At 36.4% G+C, this 16,882-nt stretch overlaps 1 protein-coding gene across 1 annotated transcript in view; it reads left to right on the forward strand.

The window, feature by feature from the left end:
- The window catches only part of LOC123551299 (ATP synthase subunit b, mitochondrial-like), a 40,533-nt gene extending 24,035 nt beyond the window's left edge, over positions 1-16,498 (forward strand). The window contains exons 3-7 of the mRNA XM_045340135.2: positions 1,198-1,487; positions 8,904-9,067; positions 12,209-12,337; positions 15,318-15,395; positions 16,099-16,498. Of these exons, the coding sequence (XP_045196070.2) occupies positions 1,198-1,487; positions 8,904-9,067; positions 12,209-12,337; positions 15,318-15,395; positions 16,099-16,266 (829 nt within the window). The 3' untranslated portion in view covers positions 16,267-16,498. The remainder of the gene's footprint in view (positions 1-1,197; positions 1,488-8,903; positions 9,068-12,208; positions 12,338-15,317; positions 15,396-16,098) is intronic.
- The last annotated feature ends 384 nt before the right edge of the window (positions 16,499-16,882 follow it).

A 16,882-nucleotide genomic window follows, 5' to 3' on the forward strand; every position in this document is an offset into this window, starting at 1 on the left:
CTACATTTCACAACAATTAAAAGCGTTAGGAAAAAAATAACGCCAAATTTCAATGAGGCGTTTCTTTATCTCGTCAGTATAGATTTCCAATTTGAAAGTGCCCATAAATGGCCCCTGCTATAGATGGGAAAAAAAGCTCTTAACTTTTAGTATTGTGAGCCCCATCATGCTTGTGGGGGAAAAATTATGATGGATACAGTAAATATTTCTTTACTTCCATTTTAAACTAGAATGATTCGAATCCTAAAGCTTGATCCTACTTTGATTGTAATGATTTTGTTTTACAAACTTTACCCAGTGAATACTGAAGTTTTATGCCTGTTGAAATAAATGCAAATGAATGTTTAGTGTTGGAAGTCTCAGTTTTTTTACTCCGAAACAGGGTTTTTCATCAGGAAATTTAGAAAAGGCCTTGGCCTTTCAAATTTGAAAATTCAGTCATGATAATTGCTCAGTTTGGGCAAAGAGCATGTTATTCATTCTGCCAATGATGTTTGTACTGAGGAAGAAATATGGGGTTTTCTTAATCCTTACCCTGCTAAATTTCTATAATGAACTTGTCCTTCTTTCATTTTGAAAAGTACCACTGTTTAAAAGGGGTGCTTATAAAGATACTGACTGAATGGCAAACAGTGTAGATCCTGATGAGACTGCACGGATGTGCAGGCTGATCATTATCTACACTGGGCGCAAAGGCAGTATCAGTCATGTTTAGCATGATAATTCTAAATGAGCTTATTTGTAAAATATAAATGCCAAATTAAAAAAAAGTTTTCTTTTCCTTACATTTGGGGAAGTTTCTGTGTGACAATTTGGAAAAATAACCTTGTTTTGATTTCAGTTAGTATGAAATGGCTGAATATCTGCCTCTGTCATTAAAGGATGAAAAGGCCTTTGAAACTTGACTTAAATTATGTTACATTTTAATTTTATTGCGCTAGTTACTTTATTGAAGGGGTAATAGGAACAATATTCAGTAAAACACGGATTGCTTAGTCATGGTCGCAATGGCATGAGCAAAAGGCTGGATTTTTTCAGGGTTGATCCAAACATAGAAATATCTGGAAAGTACCCAAGGTTCACATGAATTTCTAGAGTGAGTCAGTGTGCTGGATCTAACCCCTGTTTTACTGTATATCACAAAGGGCTGATACTTATAGATAACTGTTGAACATAATATATGATTATGAATTCTAGGCTGATTTCTGTAACACCACAGCGACATAGTGCTCTGGTCCCTGGTCAGGAAGCCACCATTGAGAAAGCTCCATACCAGGATGACTATCCAAGCTCAGCCAACATCCCGCTCACGCTGGAGGAGAAAGTCGTGTACTGGAAAAGGGCTAACGATGTTTTCTTCGGTCCAGACCGTGATACCAAGAATTTCCCACACCCAGAATATAAGGAGAAAATAACGGAAGAGTACAACTTTGGCGTTATACCAACACGTTGGTTCAAGGCACTGTATCCACAGCTTGGAGTCTCTGGTATTTCCTCTATAATGCTATCACACTGAAGTCTTGTCATTTGATGTATTTTTAAACTCTTTTTTGTGTTCAAGTGTTTATGTTATTTTTGAGTTAATTCTAGTGAGCAGATGCGTCCTTGTGTGTTTTATCCGACAAGTGAACAAAGTCAAGTACTCTTTGACAATGTAGAAGTATTACCCAGCTTCTGTTGTAGACGTTAAGATATCAAACATTTTTCAGAAAAGGGTGGGTAGAAATTTTTAGGAAAAGTTGTTAATCTCATTTTTAGCTCACCTGTCACATAAGTGACAAGGTGAGCTTTTGTGATCACCCTTCGTCCGTCGTCAGTCCGTCTGGGCGACCAAAATGAAAGAGAGGGCCACCTAACAGTAAAGAGAACAAAAGAGAACAATAGCTTTAATGCGTAAACAATAGAATAAAGGGCCAGGGCCCCCTTTTCAAACAAAAGAAAATAACAAAAGAAATGGCCCCCTCTTTTATTTCGGCCGGACATCTGTCCGTCCGTCAACAATTTTTGTCTGCACGATAGAGGTTTCATTTATGATTTTATTTTAACCAAACTTGCACACAACTTGTATCACCATAAGATCTCGGTTCCTTTTTTGAACTGGCCAGATCCCATTATGGGTTCCAGAGTTACGGCCCCTGAAAGGGCCAAAATTAGCTATTTTGACCTTGTCTGCACAATAGCAGCTTTATTTATGATTTGATTTTTACCAAACTTGCACACAACTTGTATCACCATAAGATCTTGGTTCCTTTCTTGGACTGGCCATTATGCGTTCAAGAGTTATGGCCCCTTAAAGGGCCAAAATTAGCTATTTTAACCTTGTCTGCACAATAGCAGCTTCATTTTTTTATGATTTAATTTTTACCAAACTTGCACACAACTTGTATCACAATAAGATCTTGGTTCCTTTCTTGAACTGGCCAGATTCCATTATGGGTTCCAGAGTGATGGCCCCTGAAAGGGCCAAAATTAGCTATTTTGACCTTGTCTGCACTATTGCAGCTTCATTTATGATTTGAATTTTATCAAACTTGCACAAAACTTGTATTACCATAAGATCTTGATTCCTTTGTTGAACTGGCCAGATTCAGTAGTGGGTTCCAGAGTTATGGCCCCTGAAAGGGTCAAAATTAGTTATTTTGACCTTGTCTGCACAATAGCAGCTTCATTTATGATTTGATTTTAACCAAACTTGCACACAACTTGTATCACCACAAGATCTTGGTTCCTTTCTTGAACTGGCCAGATTCCATCATGGGCTCCAGAGTTATGGCCCCTTAAAGGTCAAAAATTTGCTATTTTGGCCTTTGCAGCCATATAGGGACTTCATTTATGGTTCCAGAGTTATTTTATATCTGATTACCTCCCCTGATTGTGCCCCATGTGGTTCTGGGACATTCTGTGTATGAAAAGAATTGGAACCACTGCCTTACCCTTGCATGATTGTAAGAGGCGACTTATAGGGTCTTAACACTTGGTTTTGCTGTAACTCTGTGATTCCAGCAGGTATGCAAATTTTGATTCCATACCTCATGTTTTTATTTCGATGTAAATGAGATATGAAACCAAAATTTGTAGTCCTGTTTGGCGACATATAACCTATACTGTGTTGGTGCACCGTAAAACCCAAATAAATAAATACCTCCCCTGATTGTAATCAAAACGGATTTATATCAGTAAGTCCTTATAGGACTTATTTGAAATTTCATTGTTGTCAATAGTTGGACAGAGACAATCAGGGTAGATAACTATGGACTGATTTTATTTCAAATTACCTCCCTTTATTTCAAATTAAAATGGGGATATCTATGTAACTTATGAAGATACTGATCTGAAATTTCATTTATGTCAACAGATGGACTTGGACAATCAGTGAAGATACATATTGACTGAATTTATGACAAATTACCTCCCTTTATCTTTTATCTAAATGAATACACCTTAGCAGCTTCTAATGAGATTGGTTTGAAAAGTTATTTATGTCTTCCACGGTAAGAAATAGTCATATTAGGTAACTCTTGATTGAACATTTATCGATATGAATACTTTTCTAATATATTGTTGTATAGGCTTGTACTCTGTATCTTCTACATGCATATACCAATGCATGATTATCTCCCCTGATTTTAATAAAATGGATTTATCTCTGTAAATATTTATAGATCACATTTGATATTTCATTATTGTCTTTATTTGGACTGAGGCAATCAGGGTAGATAGCTATGGACTGATTTTATGTCAGATTACCTCCCTTTGTTTCAAATTAAAATGGGTGTATCTCAGTAACCAATGAAGATACTGATTTGAAATGTCATTTGTGCCATCAGATGGACTCGGACAATCAGGGTAGATAACTTTTGACTGAATTTATGACAAATTACCTCCCTTTATTTTATGTAAACGACAGGCTGTCTAGCGTCCCTAAAATTCCTACTTTTTCCTATTTTTTTTCCAATTTGGCTAAAATTCCTATTTTTTTTAAAAATCAAAGGAAATTCTGAAAAAGGCCCTATTTTTTCACAAAGATTCCTAATTTTTTAACTTTTTTGCAATGATCAAAAAGAGAAAATGTTTTAAATGTTGTTTAAAAGTTCTAATTCAGAAAAAAACAATTTAGCACAGTTCAAAAACGTCTTTTCTGTAAATAAGGCACTATTTCTGAGTTACTTTTATGTTAATCACATAAAGGTAAGCACATTACATGGTCTTTAAAGTCCATATTTTGATTTGAAAATTCCTAAATTTAGCCCTAGAATTTCCGTAAAATTGTACCAAATTCCTAATTTTAGCCCTATTTTTTTGTACAAATTGCCCTAAAATTAGCTCTAATTTTTTGTCGGGGTATGCTAGACAGCCTGAAACGAATATATATCAGCAGCATCTAATGAGATTGGTTTTAAGTCTTTAAGTCTTCCAGGGTAAGGAATAGTCTTATTAGTACAAAAATGCAGCATTTGAGCCTAGGACCCTCAAACTTGGTATGGAAATTGGCTCTGACTAGGTCAGAAGGGACTGTTACAAGAAAGTGTTTATCCTGATGATATTTAATGTGTATGCCTATGTGCTCTATGTCAAAACTTGATCATATCATTTTGAGCAATGGTACTCAGGTGAGCGATACAGGGCCATCAGGGCCCTCTTGTTTGTCCTGTACCTTTTTTGTATGCCTAGAAAGATTTTCAAAAAACTTGGTACAAACTTCCACCATAACAAGACAGTGTACCATTGAATCATTTAAAGGTGAAATACCGGTAATTATTTATGACCATTTTTCTTTTCAAGTCCACAACTTTTTTGCTGTGTTACAGTGTCATTACTCACAGGACTCAAACTTATGTCATATAGTTGTGGGGGAAGGGCATCTGTATCCTTTGGACATAATTTCTAGTTTACATTTTGTTTGAGACCCGCCTGCTTAGCTTAATAGGGAGAGCGCCGATCTATGGATTGCGGGGTATTGAGTTCGATCCTAGGGCAGGTCGTATGTTCTCTGTGACAATTTCATAAAAGACATTGTGTCTGAATCATTCATCCTCCACCTCTGATTCATGTGGAGTTGGCAGTTACTAACCTCACTGGGTCAAGTCCCATAACTCTGACATGTATTTTGGGCAAATTATGCCCTCTTTTGGACTTAGAAAGTTCTGTTTAAAGTTTTACATGCAAGTTACTATCTCCAAAACTAATGCAGATATTGAATTGAAACTTCACATGTGTCTTCGGGGTTATAAAATTAGCTGATAGAATCAAGTCCCATAACTCTGACCTGCATTTTGGCCAAATTATGCCCCCTTTTGGACTTAGAAAATCCTGGTTAAAGTTTTGCATGCAAGTACATACAGCTATTACTTAAAGGCATATATATTTGAAACTTATTTTTTCTTTTTCTAGATCAATTACCAACCTCACTGGGTCAAGTCCCATAACTCTGACATGTATTTTGGGCAAATTATGCCCCCTTTTGGACTTAGAAAATCCTGGTTAAAGTTTTGCGTGCAAGTTACTATCTGCAGAACAGATGCAGATATTAAATTGGAACTTCACATGTGCCTTCGGGGTTATAAAACTAGTTGATTGCATCAAGTCTCATAACTCTGACATGCATTTTGGTCAAATTATGTCCCCTTTCGAACAAAAAAAATTCTGGTTAAAACTTCTGGTTAAAGTTTTGCATGCAAGTTACTGTCTCCAAAACTAATGCAGATACTGGATTGAAACTCTACAGATAGTTTAACATTTAGGGTAACATTTTCCTGTTTCTGGGACAATAATTCGAATAGTCGAGCATTGGCTGTCTTACAGACAGCTCTTGTTTTTAATGCACTGCTTAATTTTTTTTTCACCAGACCTAGTTAGAAGTAAAGTCAGATGGTTAAGGTCCTCTCAGGTGAGCGATTTGGATAATCTGACCAGACTTTCACATTGGTTAAAGTTTTGATGCATTTTCACTTTATCTCTGTAAATAATGGATTTCTCAGCTTAAAATAGTTATTCTGCATCATATGGCACAAGGGCAATAACTGTCACACCAATATTAAGTTTTGATACACTTTCACTATATCTCGGTTATAACTAAATGGATTTGATTCAAACTTAAAATAGTTGTTCCACCTTATCAACCACATCATATGACACAAGGTCCATAACTCTGGTACCAATATTTCATGAATTATGCCCCCTTTTGCATAGAATTTCAGGTTAAAGTTTTCATGTACTTTCATTCTTATCTCAGTTATTACTAAATGGATTTTATTCAAACTTAAAATAGTTATTCAACATCATCACTCACATTATATGACACAAGGGTCATAACTCTTGCACCAGTATTTCATTAATTATCCCCCTATTGTACTTAGAATTTCAGGTTAAATCTTTCACTCTATCTCGGTTATTACTAAATGGATTTGATTAAAACTTAAAATAGTTGTTCCACCTTATCAGCCACATCATATGACTGAAGGTCCATAACTTTGGTACCAGTATTTCATGAATTATGCCCCCCTTTTTACTCAGAAGTTCAGGTTAAAATTTCGATGCACTTTCACTTTATCTCTGTAAATAATGGATTTCTTAGCTTAAAATAGTTATTCTGCATCATATGGCACAAGGGCAATAACTGTCACACCAATATTAAGTTTTGATACAATTTCACTATATCTCGGTTATAACTAAATGGATTTGATTCAAACTTAAAATAGTTGTTCCACCTTATCAACCACATCATATGACACAAGGTCCATAACTCTGGTACCAATATTTCATGAATTATGCCCCCTTTTGCATAGAATTTCAGGTTAAAGTTTTCATGTACTTTCATTCTTATCTCAGTTATTACTAAATGGATTTTATTCAAACTTAAAATAGTTATTCAACATCATCACTCACATTATATGACACAAGGGTCATAACTCTTGCACCAGTATTTCATTAATTATCCCCCTATTGTACTTAGAATTTCAGGTTAAATCTTTCACTCTATCTTTGTTATTACTAAATAGATTTGATTAAAACTAAAAATAGTTGTTCCACCTTATCAGCCACATCATATGACTGAAGGTCCATAACTTTGGTACCAGTATTTCATGAATTATGCCCCCCTTTTTACTCAGAAGTTCAGGTTAAAATTTCGATGCACTTTCACTTTATCTCTGTAAATAATGGATTTCTTAACTTAAAATAGTTATTCTGCATCATATGGCACAAGGGCAATAACTGTCACACCAATATTAAGTTTTGATACAATTTCACTATATCTCGGTTATAACTAAATGGATTTGATTCAAACGTAAAATAGTTGTTCCACCTAATCAGCCACATCATATGACACAAGGTCCATAACTCTGGTACCAATATTTCATGAATTATGCCCCCTTTTGCATAGAATTTCAGGTTAAAGTTTTCATGTACTTTCATTCTTATCTCAGTTATTACTAAATGGATTTGATTAAAATTTAAAATAGTTATTCAACATCATCACTCACATCATATGACACAAGGGCCAGTACTCTTGCACCAGTATTTCATGAATTATCTCCCCTTTTTACTTAGAATTTCAGGTTTAAGTTTTGATGCACTTTCCCGCTATCTCAGTTATTACTGAATGGATTTGATTCAAACTTAAAATAGTTACCACCCACATCAAATGCCACAAGGTCCATGACTCTGGTACCAATACAGTGTACGAAATTCAGATTTGAATCCAATAGCCCGTTCGGGCTACCAGATTAAAAATTTTCCAAGCCCGACATCAATTTCACTAGCCCGAACTTTAACACCTTTAAATACATAATTTTTGCACCATATAACATTTGGTTTACAGACATCTCTATGCATGTTTGAAGTAATAAAAAAGACATACAGTACATGTTTGCCATGTTTTTGAAAATTTTTAACTCGAAATACTCCATTCCAGATCAGCATCGTCAGAGTCCAAAAGCATCGGACATGACACTCCTTGCCAAAACGAAATCTAATCTGTTAAGCCCGATTTTTTAGGATCCGCACTCGCCAATTACTGCAACTCGGACTGTTGACAATTTGTAAGATGTAATACCGAGTGCTGAATACACATTACACACACGCTGATAGCATAATTTAAGCTCCACCTACTGCAGGTACTTGTGAGATTTTCGCGAGAAGTGTGAAAGCTAATCGAATTATCCGTTACGCTAGAGGTGATTGTATTCAGCCAATTAGAGCTGCGGTTACGTCTTTGGCACTGTGTTTTATTGTCAACAAGTAAGAGTGCAAAAACCAATAATTCCATAAGCGTTTCTCAGTCTGGAAAATCACGATGCAGTACTCGTTTAATAAGCATGTTTTTTTAAACAAATGAGGAAAATTCGGTAGCCCAGTCGGGCTTGTACCTGTGGAAAATCGGTAGCCCGAGCTGAAATTTGGTAGCCACGGGCTGTCGGACTACCGTGAATTTCGAACACTGCCAATATTTCATGAATTATGCCCCCTTTTACTTGGACTTTCAGGTTAATTTTGATGCATTTTCACTATATTTTAGTTATTACTAAATGGCTTTGATTCAAACTTGTTATTCCACATCATCACCCACATCATATGACACAAGGTGCAAAAATCACTCTTGTACCAATATTTCATGAATTATCCCCCTTTTTTGCTTAGAATCATACTTATTTTATGTTCTTTATCTCTCTTATTACTTAATACTTTTGACACAGACTCGGGCTATTGTCCAATATCTTTAATATCTTTATTCTTATTGGAGTCATAAGCACTAGTGACAGCTCCAGCTTTCTCAGATGTTCCCTGTTTCACTATCCAGCATCGAAATAGTCGAGCGCGCTGTCTCCAGTGACAGCTCTTGTTTTTTTGCTGCTTATTCAGTTTAATTTGCAGTACTGTTGTAATGGATGTTTCAATGATTGCAGGTTGTTACACGTTGGTCTGGGGATCTATACTGTTTGGTATTAGCAAGGAATATATCGTCTTGGACCACGAATTCTATGAGTTTCTGATTGTGATAGGCTTTGTTAACTGGGTTCGATTTAAGTATGGAGATAAGATCAGTGCTTATCTCGTAGCAAAACAAGCGGTAAGATTTTGTTTACTTGGCATGAAAACTTAACCTTTACCTTGCTAAAATTCTAAAATGGACTGGTCTATCTTTCAATTTGGTCATTTATTGATTGAAGGGGTGAAATTTACCTTCCGGATAGCGGACAGTGTAGACAAAGGTCAGCCTGCAAAAGATCAGCCTGGCTGCATGGATGTGCAGACTGATCTTTGTCTGCACTGGTTGCAAAGGCAAAATCACCTGCCTCGAGCAGGCGAAATGTTAAGATAAATTAATAGATTGATTTAAGTTAATCAGAAATCAGTGGTTAAGTTCAGTTTTGCAAAAATTTAAACTCGGCATGTTTCAGTATTGCTATTTGTAAGAACTGAAGTTTTCACAAATTTTTAGTTAGGAAATTGTCAATGGAAAAAGGAAAGAGGAAAAAATGATACATGCTAGAATGATATAATGCTATCAGTTGATTGAAATGTTGCTGAAAACTGTTTGACCTTACAATGGAAATATTTAATAGTCTGTGAAGGTTTCATTTTCCAAAGGTACTTTCCATATTTCTCTTTTTGCTTATTGAACAGTTTAAAAAGATGAGAGATTTCTTACTTTGATGGCATAGTCACTAGGTCAAATCATAGAAAAACTTTGCTAACACTCTAGAGGCCATATTTTCCATGTGATCTTCATACAAAATTGACAGTGTCTATGTAAAATTTAGGTCAAGTTTAAAATTGGATTACCAGAGGCCTGAAATTAGTTCACTATGTCAAATCATAGTAAGGCCTTGTTAACACTCTAGAGACCACATTTTGAACATGGTTTTCTTAAAACTTTCCCAGAATGTTTGTCTTTATGAAGTTTAGGTCGAGATGAAAACTGGGTTATCTGCTGCTTTAAACTAGGCCACTAGGTCAAATCATAGAAAAACATTGTTTACACTCTAGAGGCCACCTTTACTATGTGATGATCATAAATCTTTGTCAGTATGTTTGTCTCTATGAAATCTATGTTAATTTGAAAAGTGTGGTGCCTGAGGTAAAAAAAACAAGATCAATAATAGATGAACCTTGTTAACCATAGAGGCCACATTTTCTATTTTATACGATAGTTTGTCAGAGTGTTTGCCTGTTTAAAATCTTGGTCACTTGGGTGAAGAACTAGGTCACTTCAGTCAAATCATTGAAAAAAACTTGTGTAATGATCAGCCAGGTTTACATGAAACATGGTCATAATGTTCTTCTCAAATCTACTTTAGATAATATCACAGAAATGTGTCTTTATTGACCCCTTATACCAAGTTTGTTCAATCTATTCAAGTTTGTCAAACACAAGGCCACCAAAGGTGGTAGTCACTGTTTAGCTCACCTGTCACAAAGTGACAAGGTGAGCTTTTGTGATCGCGCGGTGTCCGTCGTCCATGCGTCCGTAAACTTTTCCATGTGACATCTCTAGAGGTCACATTTTTCATGGGATCTTTATGAAAATGGGTCAGAATGTTCATCTTGGTAAATTCTAGGTCAAGTTCCAAACTGGGTCATGTGCCGTCAAAAACTAGGTCAGTAGGTCTAAAAATAGAAAAACCTTGTGACCTCTCTAGAGGCCATAATATTCAATGGATCTTCATGAAAATTGGTCAGAATGTTCACCTTGATGATATCTAGATCAAGTTCGAAACTGGGTCACGTGCGGTCAAAAACTAGGTCAGTAGGTCTAAAAATAGAAAAACCTTGTGACCTCTCTAGAGGCCATATTTTTCAATGGATCTTCATGAAAATTAGTCAGAATGTTTACCTTGATGATATCTAAGTCAAGTTCGAAACTGGATCACGTGGGGTTAAAAAAGGTCAGAATGTTCACCTTGATGATATCTAGGTCAAGTTCGAAACTGGGTCACTTGGGGTCAAAAACTAGGTCATTAGGTCTAAAAATAGAAAAACCTTGTGACCTCTCTAGAGGCCATATTTCTCAATGGATCTTCATGAAAATTGGTCAGAATGTTCACCTTGATGATATCTAGGTCAAGTTCGAAACTGGGTCACGTGGGGTTAAAGACTAGGTCAGTAGATCTAAAAATAGAAAAACCTTGTGACCTCTCTAGAGGCCATATTTTTCATGAGATCTTCATGAATATTGGTCAGAATGTTCACCTTGATGATATCTAGGGCAAGTTCGAAACTGGGTCATGTGGGGTCAAAAACTAGGTCAGTAGGTCTAAAAATAGAAAAACCTTGTGACCTCTCTAGAGGCCATATTTCTCAATGGATCTTCATGAAGATTGGTTAGAATGTTCACCTTGATGATATCTAGGTCAAGTTCGAAACTGGGTCATGTGCGGTCAAAAACTAGGTCAGTAGGTCTAAAAATAGAAAAACCTTGTGACCTCTCTAGAGGCCATATTTTTCAATGGATCTTCATGAAAATTAGTCAGAATGTTTACCTTGATGATTTCTAAGTCAAGTTTGAAACTGGATCACGTGGGGTTAAAAGCTAGGTCAGTAGATCTAAAAATAGAAAAACCTTGTGACCTCTCTAGAGGCCATATTTTTCATGAGATCTTCATGAATATTGGTCAGAATGTTCACCTTGATGATATCTAGGTCAAGTTTGAAACTGGGTCAGGTGGGGTCAAAAACTAGGTCAGTAGGTCTAAAAATAGAAAAACCTTGTGACCTCTCTAGAGACCATATTTCTCAATGGATCTTCATAAAAATTGGTGAGAATGTTCAGCTTGATGATATCTAGGTCAGGTTCGTAACTGGGTCACGTGCGGTCAAAAACTAGGTCATTAGGTCAAATAATAGAAAAACCTTGTGACCTCTCTAGAGGCCATATTTTCCATGGGATCTTCATGAAAATTGGTCAGAATTTTTTATCTTGATGATATCTAGGTCACATGTGCTCAAAAACTAGGTCACTGTGTCAAATAATAGAAATAACGACGTCATACTCAGTTCAACACTGGGTCATGTGGGGATAGGTGAGCGATTCAGGACCATCATGGTCCTCTTGTTCATATAAATGTATACAGCATTTCCTATATGCATATAGTGGATGCTTTAAAAGATCTTCTTCACAGAAAAAAAACTGGTCCAATTTCAAAATAATTTCACATACATTTTCTTTGTGTGACCCTATACTGAAATTGTTCACTTTTGTATGTTACAGTTGCGCAGGAAGGAGTTGTATGAGGAGCCATTAGAGAATGCGACATCTGGTTATAAAACTGAAGTTGCCGAACTTAAAGAGGAGATTGCTAGACAAGATGCCATTCCTGTCATTTTCCAGGCAAAACAGGTAAAATTGCATCTGTCTTCTGTCTTTAGCAGCGAGCCAGTGATTGGGAAAAAGTGGCTGCTAACAGCAGATGGCTGTTTAATGCAGGTAATTTATAAAATGAATGACGATTTTGGGAAATGAGACACTGGCTGCATAATAGAGGTGACCACTAAAGCAGGTTTTTCTGTACGCCATTCAGGTTGCATGATTGAGGCCAGTGACTTAAGATAGCGGCCCTGTAATCATAATCGGCAATTTCAGTTTGATGAAGTATTTTCTGTACGATATACTGGCATTTCCAAGCTAGTATTGAAAACTGCTACAGTAGCGGCCTTAAAATACTGAAGTAGAATTAGGAGGACACGTAAACACATGGAAATTTCTGAGTGTCATTACCTGGAATGAATAAATTACAGTAATTTTGTTTAAATTAATGCATAGCTGGTGAGAAAGAGTTTGAGAAATGTGAGATGGTTTGTTGAACAGCCATTTTCCCCCAACTGCTTGTTATTGCCTGAAATGTTGCCGGAAGAGGTCATTGATTTGATTGTTTTTTCTGTAATATCAATACAGAAGTAAAGGGTTTTTAACCTTTACCTTGCTAAATCTCTAAAATTGACTGGTCTATCATTCAATTTGGGCAGTATCACTTATTATTCAAAGGGGTGTTCACTGAAAATTTACTGACTGAATAGTGAACAGTGGAGACCATGATCAGCCTGCATGGATGTGCAAGCAGATCTTTGTCTGCACTGGTCGCAAAGGCAGAATCACTAGCCACTAGCAGGCTAAAGGTAAAGCTTAGCAAATGAAATTTTTTTATGATTTTTAGCTTGCCTAATTAAAAAGTAAAGAATGCTATTGTACTCCCGCTTACCTCTGTTCTAACCCCTACCCTTACTTCTCCCCACCCGCCTGCACCCATTCCTCACAAAATATAAAGTGTGTAGGTAGCTTGGAAAAGTTTTGGATTGTATATGGGATCACTGTGGTCAAGGTCAAAGCAGCCGTTTATAAAAGTAGAAAACACAGTGAAAGGTGTACGCTAGAATTCAGGGCTAAATTTTTCCCAATAATAGAATTCCTTCAAACTTTGCATTTTGAAAGACAATCATCTAAGAAACAATAAAATGGAATAAAGTTCATAGGTGACTGTTATAGAAGAAGAGTGATCTGCCAGAAATTTTATTATTGGGGGAAAAAATTTGCCCATCTCATCTAATACAGGGAATTCTAGCGTACACCTTTAAGAACTAATGATGAGTCAGGAGTCGTGTATGAAGATGAAACGTCTATAGATGTTATTTTGTATCTGTACTTTCGAGCAGCATGACTGGATGCTGTCAGATATATATAACAGAACATAGATAAACAGAACAAGTTGATAAAAAACACTGTGTCTGAAATCATTCGTCTTCCACCTCTGATAATTCATGTGGGGAAGTTGGCAGTTACTTGCGGAGAACAGGTCTGTACTGGTACAGAATCCAGGAACACTGGTTAGGTTAACTGCCCGCCGTTTCATGACTGAAATACTGTTGAAAAACGGCGTTAAACCCAAAAACAAAACAAACAGACAAAACATGACGGCCAAATGCAAAGGTTGAAAGATTGGTTTTCATGGAATTTTCACCTTTTGTGTATTGTTTTTTTTTTAGCTCACCTAAGCACGAAGTGCTCAAAGGTGATTGCCCTGTGTCCGTCGTCGTCGGTCCGTCAGTCGTCCGTCATCAATAATTTGACTGTTAACACTCTAGAGGTCACAATTTTGGCCCAGTCTTAATGAAACTTGGTCAGAGTGTTACCCTCAATAAAATCTTGGACGAGTTCGATATTGGGTCATCTGGGGTCAAAAACTAGGTCACCAGGTCAAATCAAAGGAAAAGCTTGTTAACACTCTAGAGGTCACAATTTTGGCCCAATCTTAATGAAACTTGGTTAGAATGTTACCCTCAATAAAATCTTGGACGAGTTCGATATTGGGTCATCTAGGATCAAAAACAAGGTCACCAGGTGAAATCAAAGGAAAAGCTTGTTAACACTCTAGAGGTCACAATTTTGGCCCAATCTTAATGAAACTTGGTCAGAATATTACTCTCAGTAAATCTTGGACCAGTTCAATATTGGGTCATCTTGGGTCAAAAACTAGGTCACCAGGTCAAATCAAAGGAAAAGCTTGTTAACACTCTAGAGGTCACAGTTTTGGCCCAATCTTAATGAAACTTGGTCAGAATGTTATCCTCAATAAAATCTTGGATGTGTTCGATATTGGGTCATCTGGATTCAAAAACTAGGTCATAGGAAAAGCTTGTTAACACTGTAGAGGCCACATTTATGACTGTATCTTCATGAATCTTGGTCAGAATGTTAATTATGATGGTCTCAAGGTCCAGTTTGAATCTGGGTCATGTAGGATCAGAAACTAGGTCACCAGGTCAAATCAAAGGAAAAGCTAGTTAACACTGTAGAGTCCACATTTATGACCATATCTTAATGAAGCTTGGTCAGAATGTTGATCTTGATGAGCTATAGGTCAGGTTCAAATCTGGGTCAGGTGGGGTCAAAAACTAGGTCACTAGGTCAAATCAAAGGAAAAGCTTGTTAACACTCTAGAGGCCATATTTATGACTGTATCTTCATGAAACTTGGTCAGAGTGTTAATCTTGATGATCTTTAGGTCAAGTTCGAATCTGGGTCATGTGGGGTCAAAAACTAGGTCACTGGGTCGAAATAAAGGAAAAGCTAGTTAACACTTTAGAGATCACATTTATGACCATATCTTTATGAAACTTGGTCAGAATGTTGATCTTGATGATCTTTAGGTCAATAGGTCAGGTGAGCGATACAGGGCCTTCATGGCCCTCTTGTTGTTGTTTTTGGTCAATGTAACTTTCGTTCTAGAGTAGTTTGCCTTGTAGTCTGTTTTCAAACGCAGTAGGTTAAACTATTTAAGTTTATGACTTCATATGAATTTTCTGTAAAAACTTTCTTTTTTCAGGAACAAATTGATCTTCAGCTGGAAGCTGAATACCGACAGAGATTGGCCGAGGTCCATGATACAGTCAGACGAAGACTGGTAAGTTCTCAGACTTCTAAAGCTACACTGTCCTTGTAAAAGTACCCTTTGCCAGGAGAAAACAGTATTTCAGCAACTTGTATTCTCTCTTACCAAGTTTATCTTCAAAGATCATGTGCCTGTACTTGATGGTTATGATATTGTTTACATGGGTATATACTATACCAGGCTTCGTTCTGAAGTAATAACAGTGGTACCTGATAGTTATAATATTGTTTACATGGATATATCAGGCTTCGTTCTGAAGTAATAGCAGTGGTACCTGATGGTTATATTGTTTACATGGGTATACCAGGCTTAGTTCTGAAGTAATAACAGTGGTACCTGATGGTTATGATATTGTTTACATGTCAGGGTACACCTATCCTTCATTCAACAGTGCTCACAGTAAGAAAAGGATATTTTGGGATATTTTAATCTAGAATGTAGATAATTTTCTCCAGTAGATGTCTCTATTTTATCATTTTCTAGGTAATAATTTGCTCACCCGTTTAACCTACAGAAAAAACAACACTGAAGCTCAATATTCACAGGGTATTTAATGGTTAATTTGTATTTCACCTGGGCATTAATTTGACTACAATCTTAATTAATTTTAAAGTTTGCCTACCATTGAGTATAATATTTCCTGATGCAATGAGAAAGCTCGAAGTATAAGTTAACCCAGATCAGATCTGAATTGTTTATTTAAAATCTATTACAGGAATACCAGGCAGATATGGAGCATGCACAGCGTTCTTTCGAACAGGATCACATGGTGAACTGGATCGTGAACAACGTGAAGAAATCAATCACTCCTCAGCAGGAGAAAGAAAGTATCGCAAACTGTATCAAGACCTTGAAGAACATGTCTGCTACTGCAGCTCTATAAACATAGGGAACATAGAGATTTTGTCATACTGTTATGAAACATTCAGGATGTAGTGCTGAGTTTACATAAATCGTATATTTATAGGTCTGATGTTAGATGCCTAAAAAGTTTTATTGATAAAAATAGAAAGAAAAGAAACTGACTGTTTTTACTGAGTGGATAAAATTTGAAATATTTGAGGAAATTTATTCCTTAAATGTATTGGTTGACAAAAAGTAAAATTTAACATGTTGATCAGTTTTGTTATTGTTAGCTGATACGAGCATGAAGTGTGTTTTTAAGGTAGTTGGATGTCTGTAGTGTGTCCATTCGTTGTCCTCAATCTCTTAAAGAATGTTGTTTTCAAAACTGCCCTGCCAATATGAGCTGGATGAGGTGTATGTTCTCTGTGACAATTTGATAAAATACATTGTATCTGAAATTGTTCATCTTCCACATCTGATTCTTGTGGGGAAGTTGGTACTCGCAGAGAACAGGTTTGTACTGGTACAGAATTCAGGAACACAGATTTCCGTAATAAACGTGGAATACTGTTAAAAAACAGTGTTAAACCCAAAACAAACAAACGTATCAGCCAAACTTCACAGGAATGTTCCTTCTGTAGTATTCTTTGAAT

This window comes from Mercenaria mercenaria, chromosome 4, assembly GCF_021730395.1.
Source record: "Mercenaria mercenaria strain notata chromosome 4, MADL_Memer_1, whole genome shotgun sequence".
NCBI classification, from domain to species: Eukaryota; Metazoa; Mollusca; class Bivalvia; order Venerida; family Veneridae; genus Mercenaria; species Mercenaria mercenaria.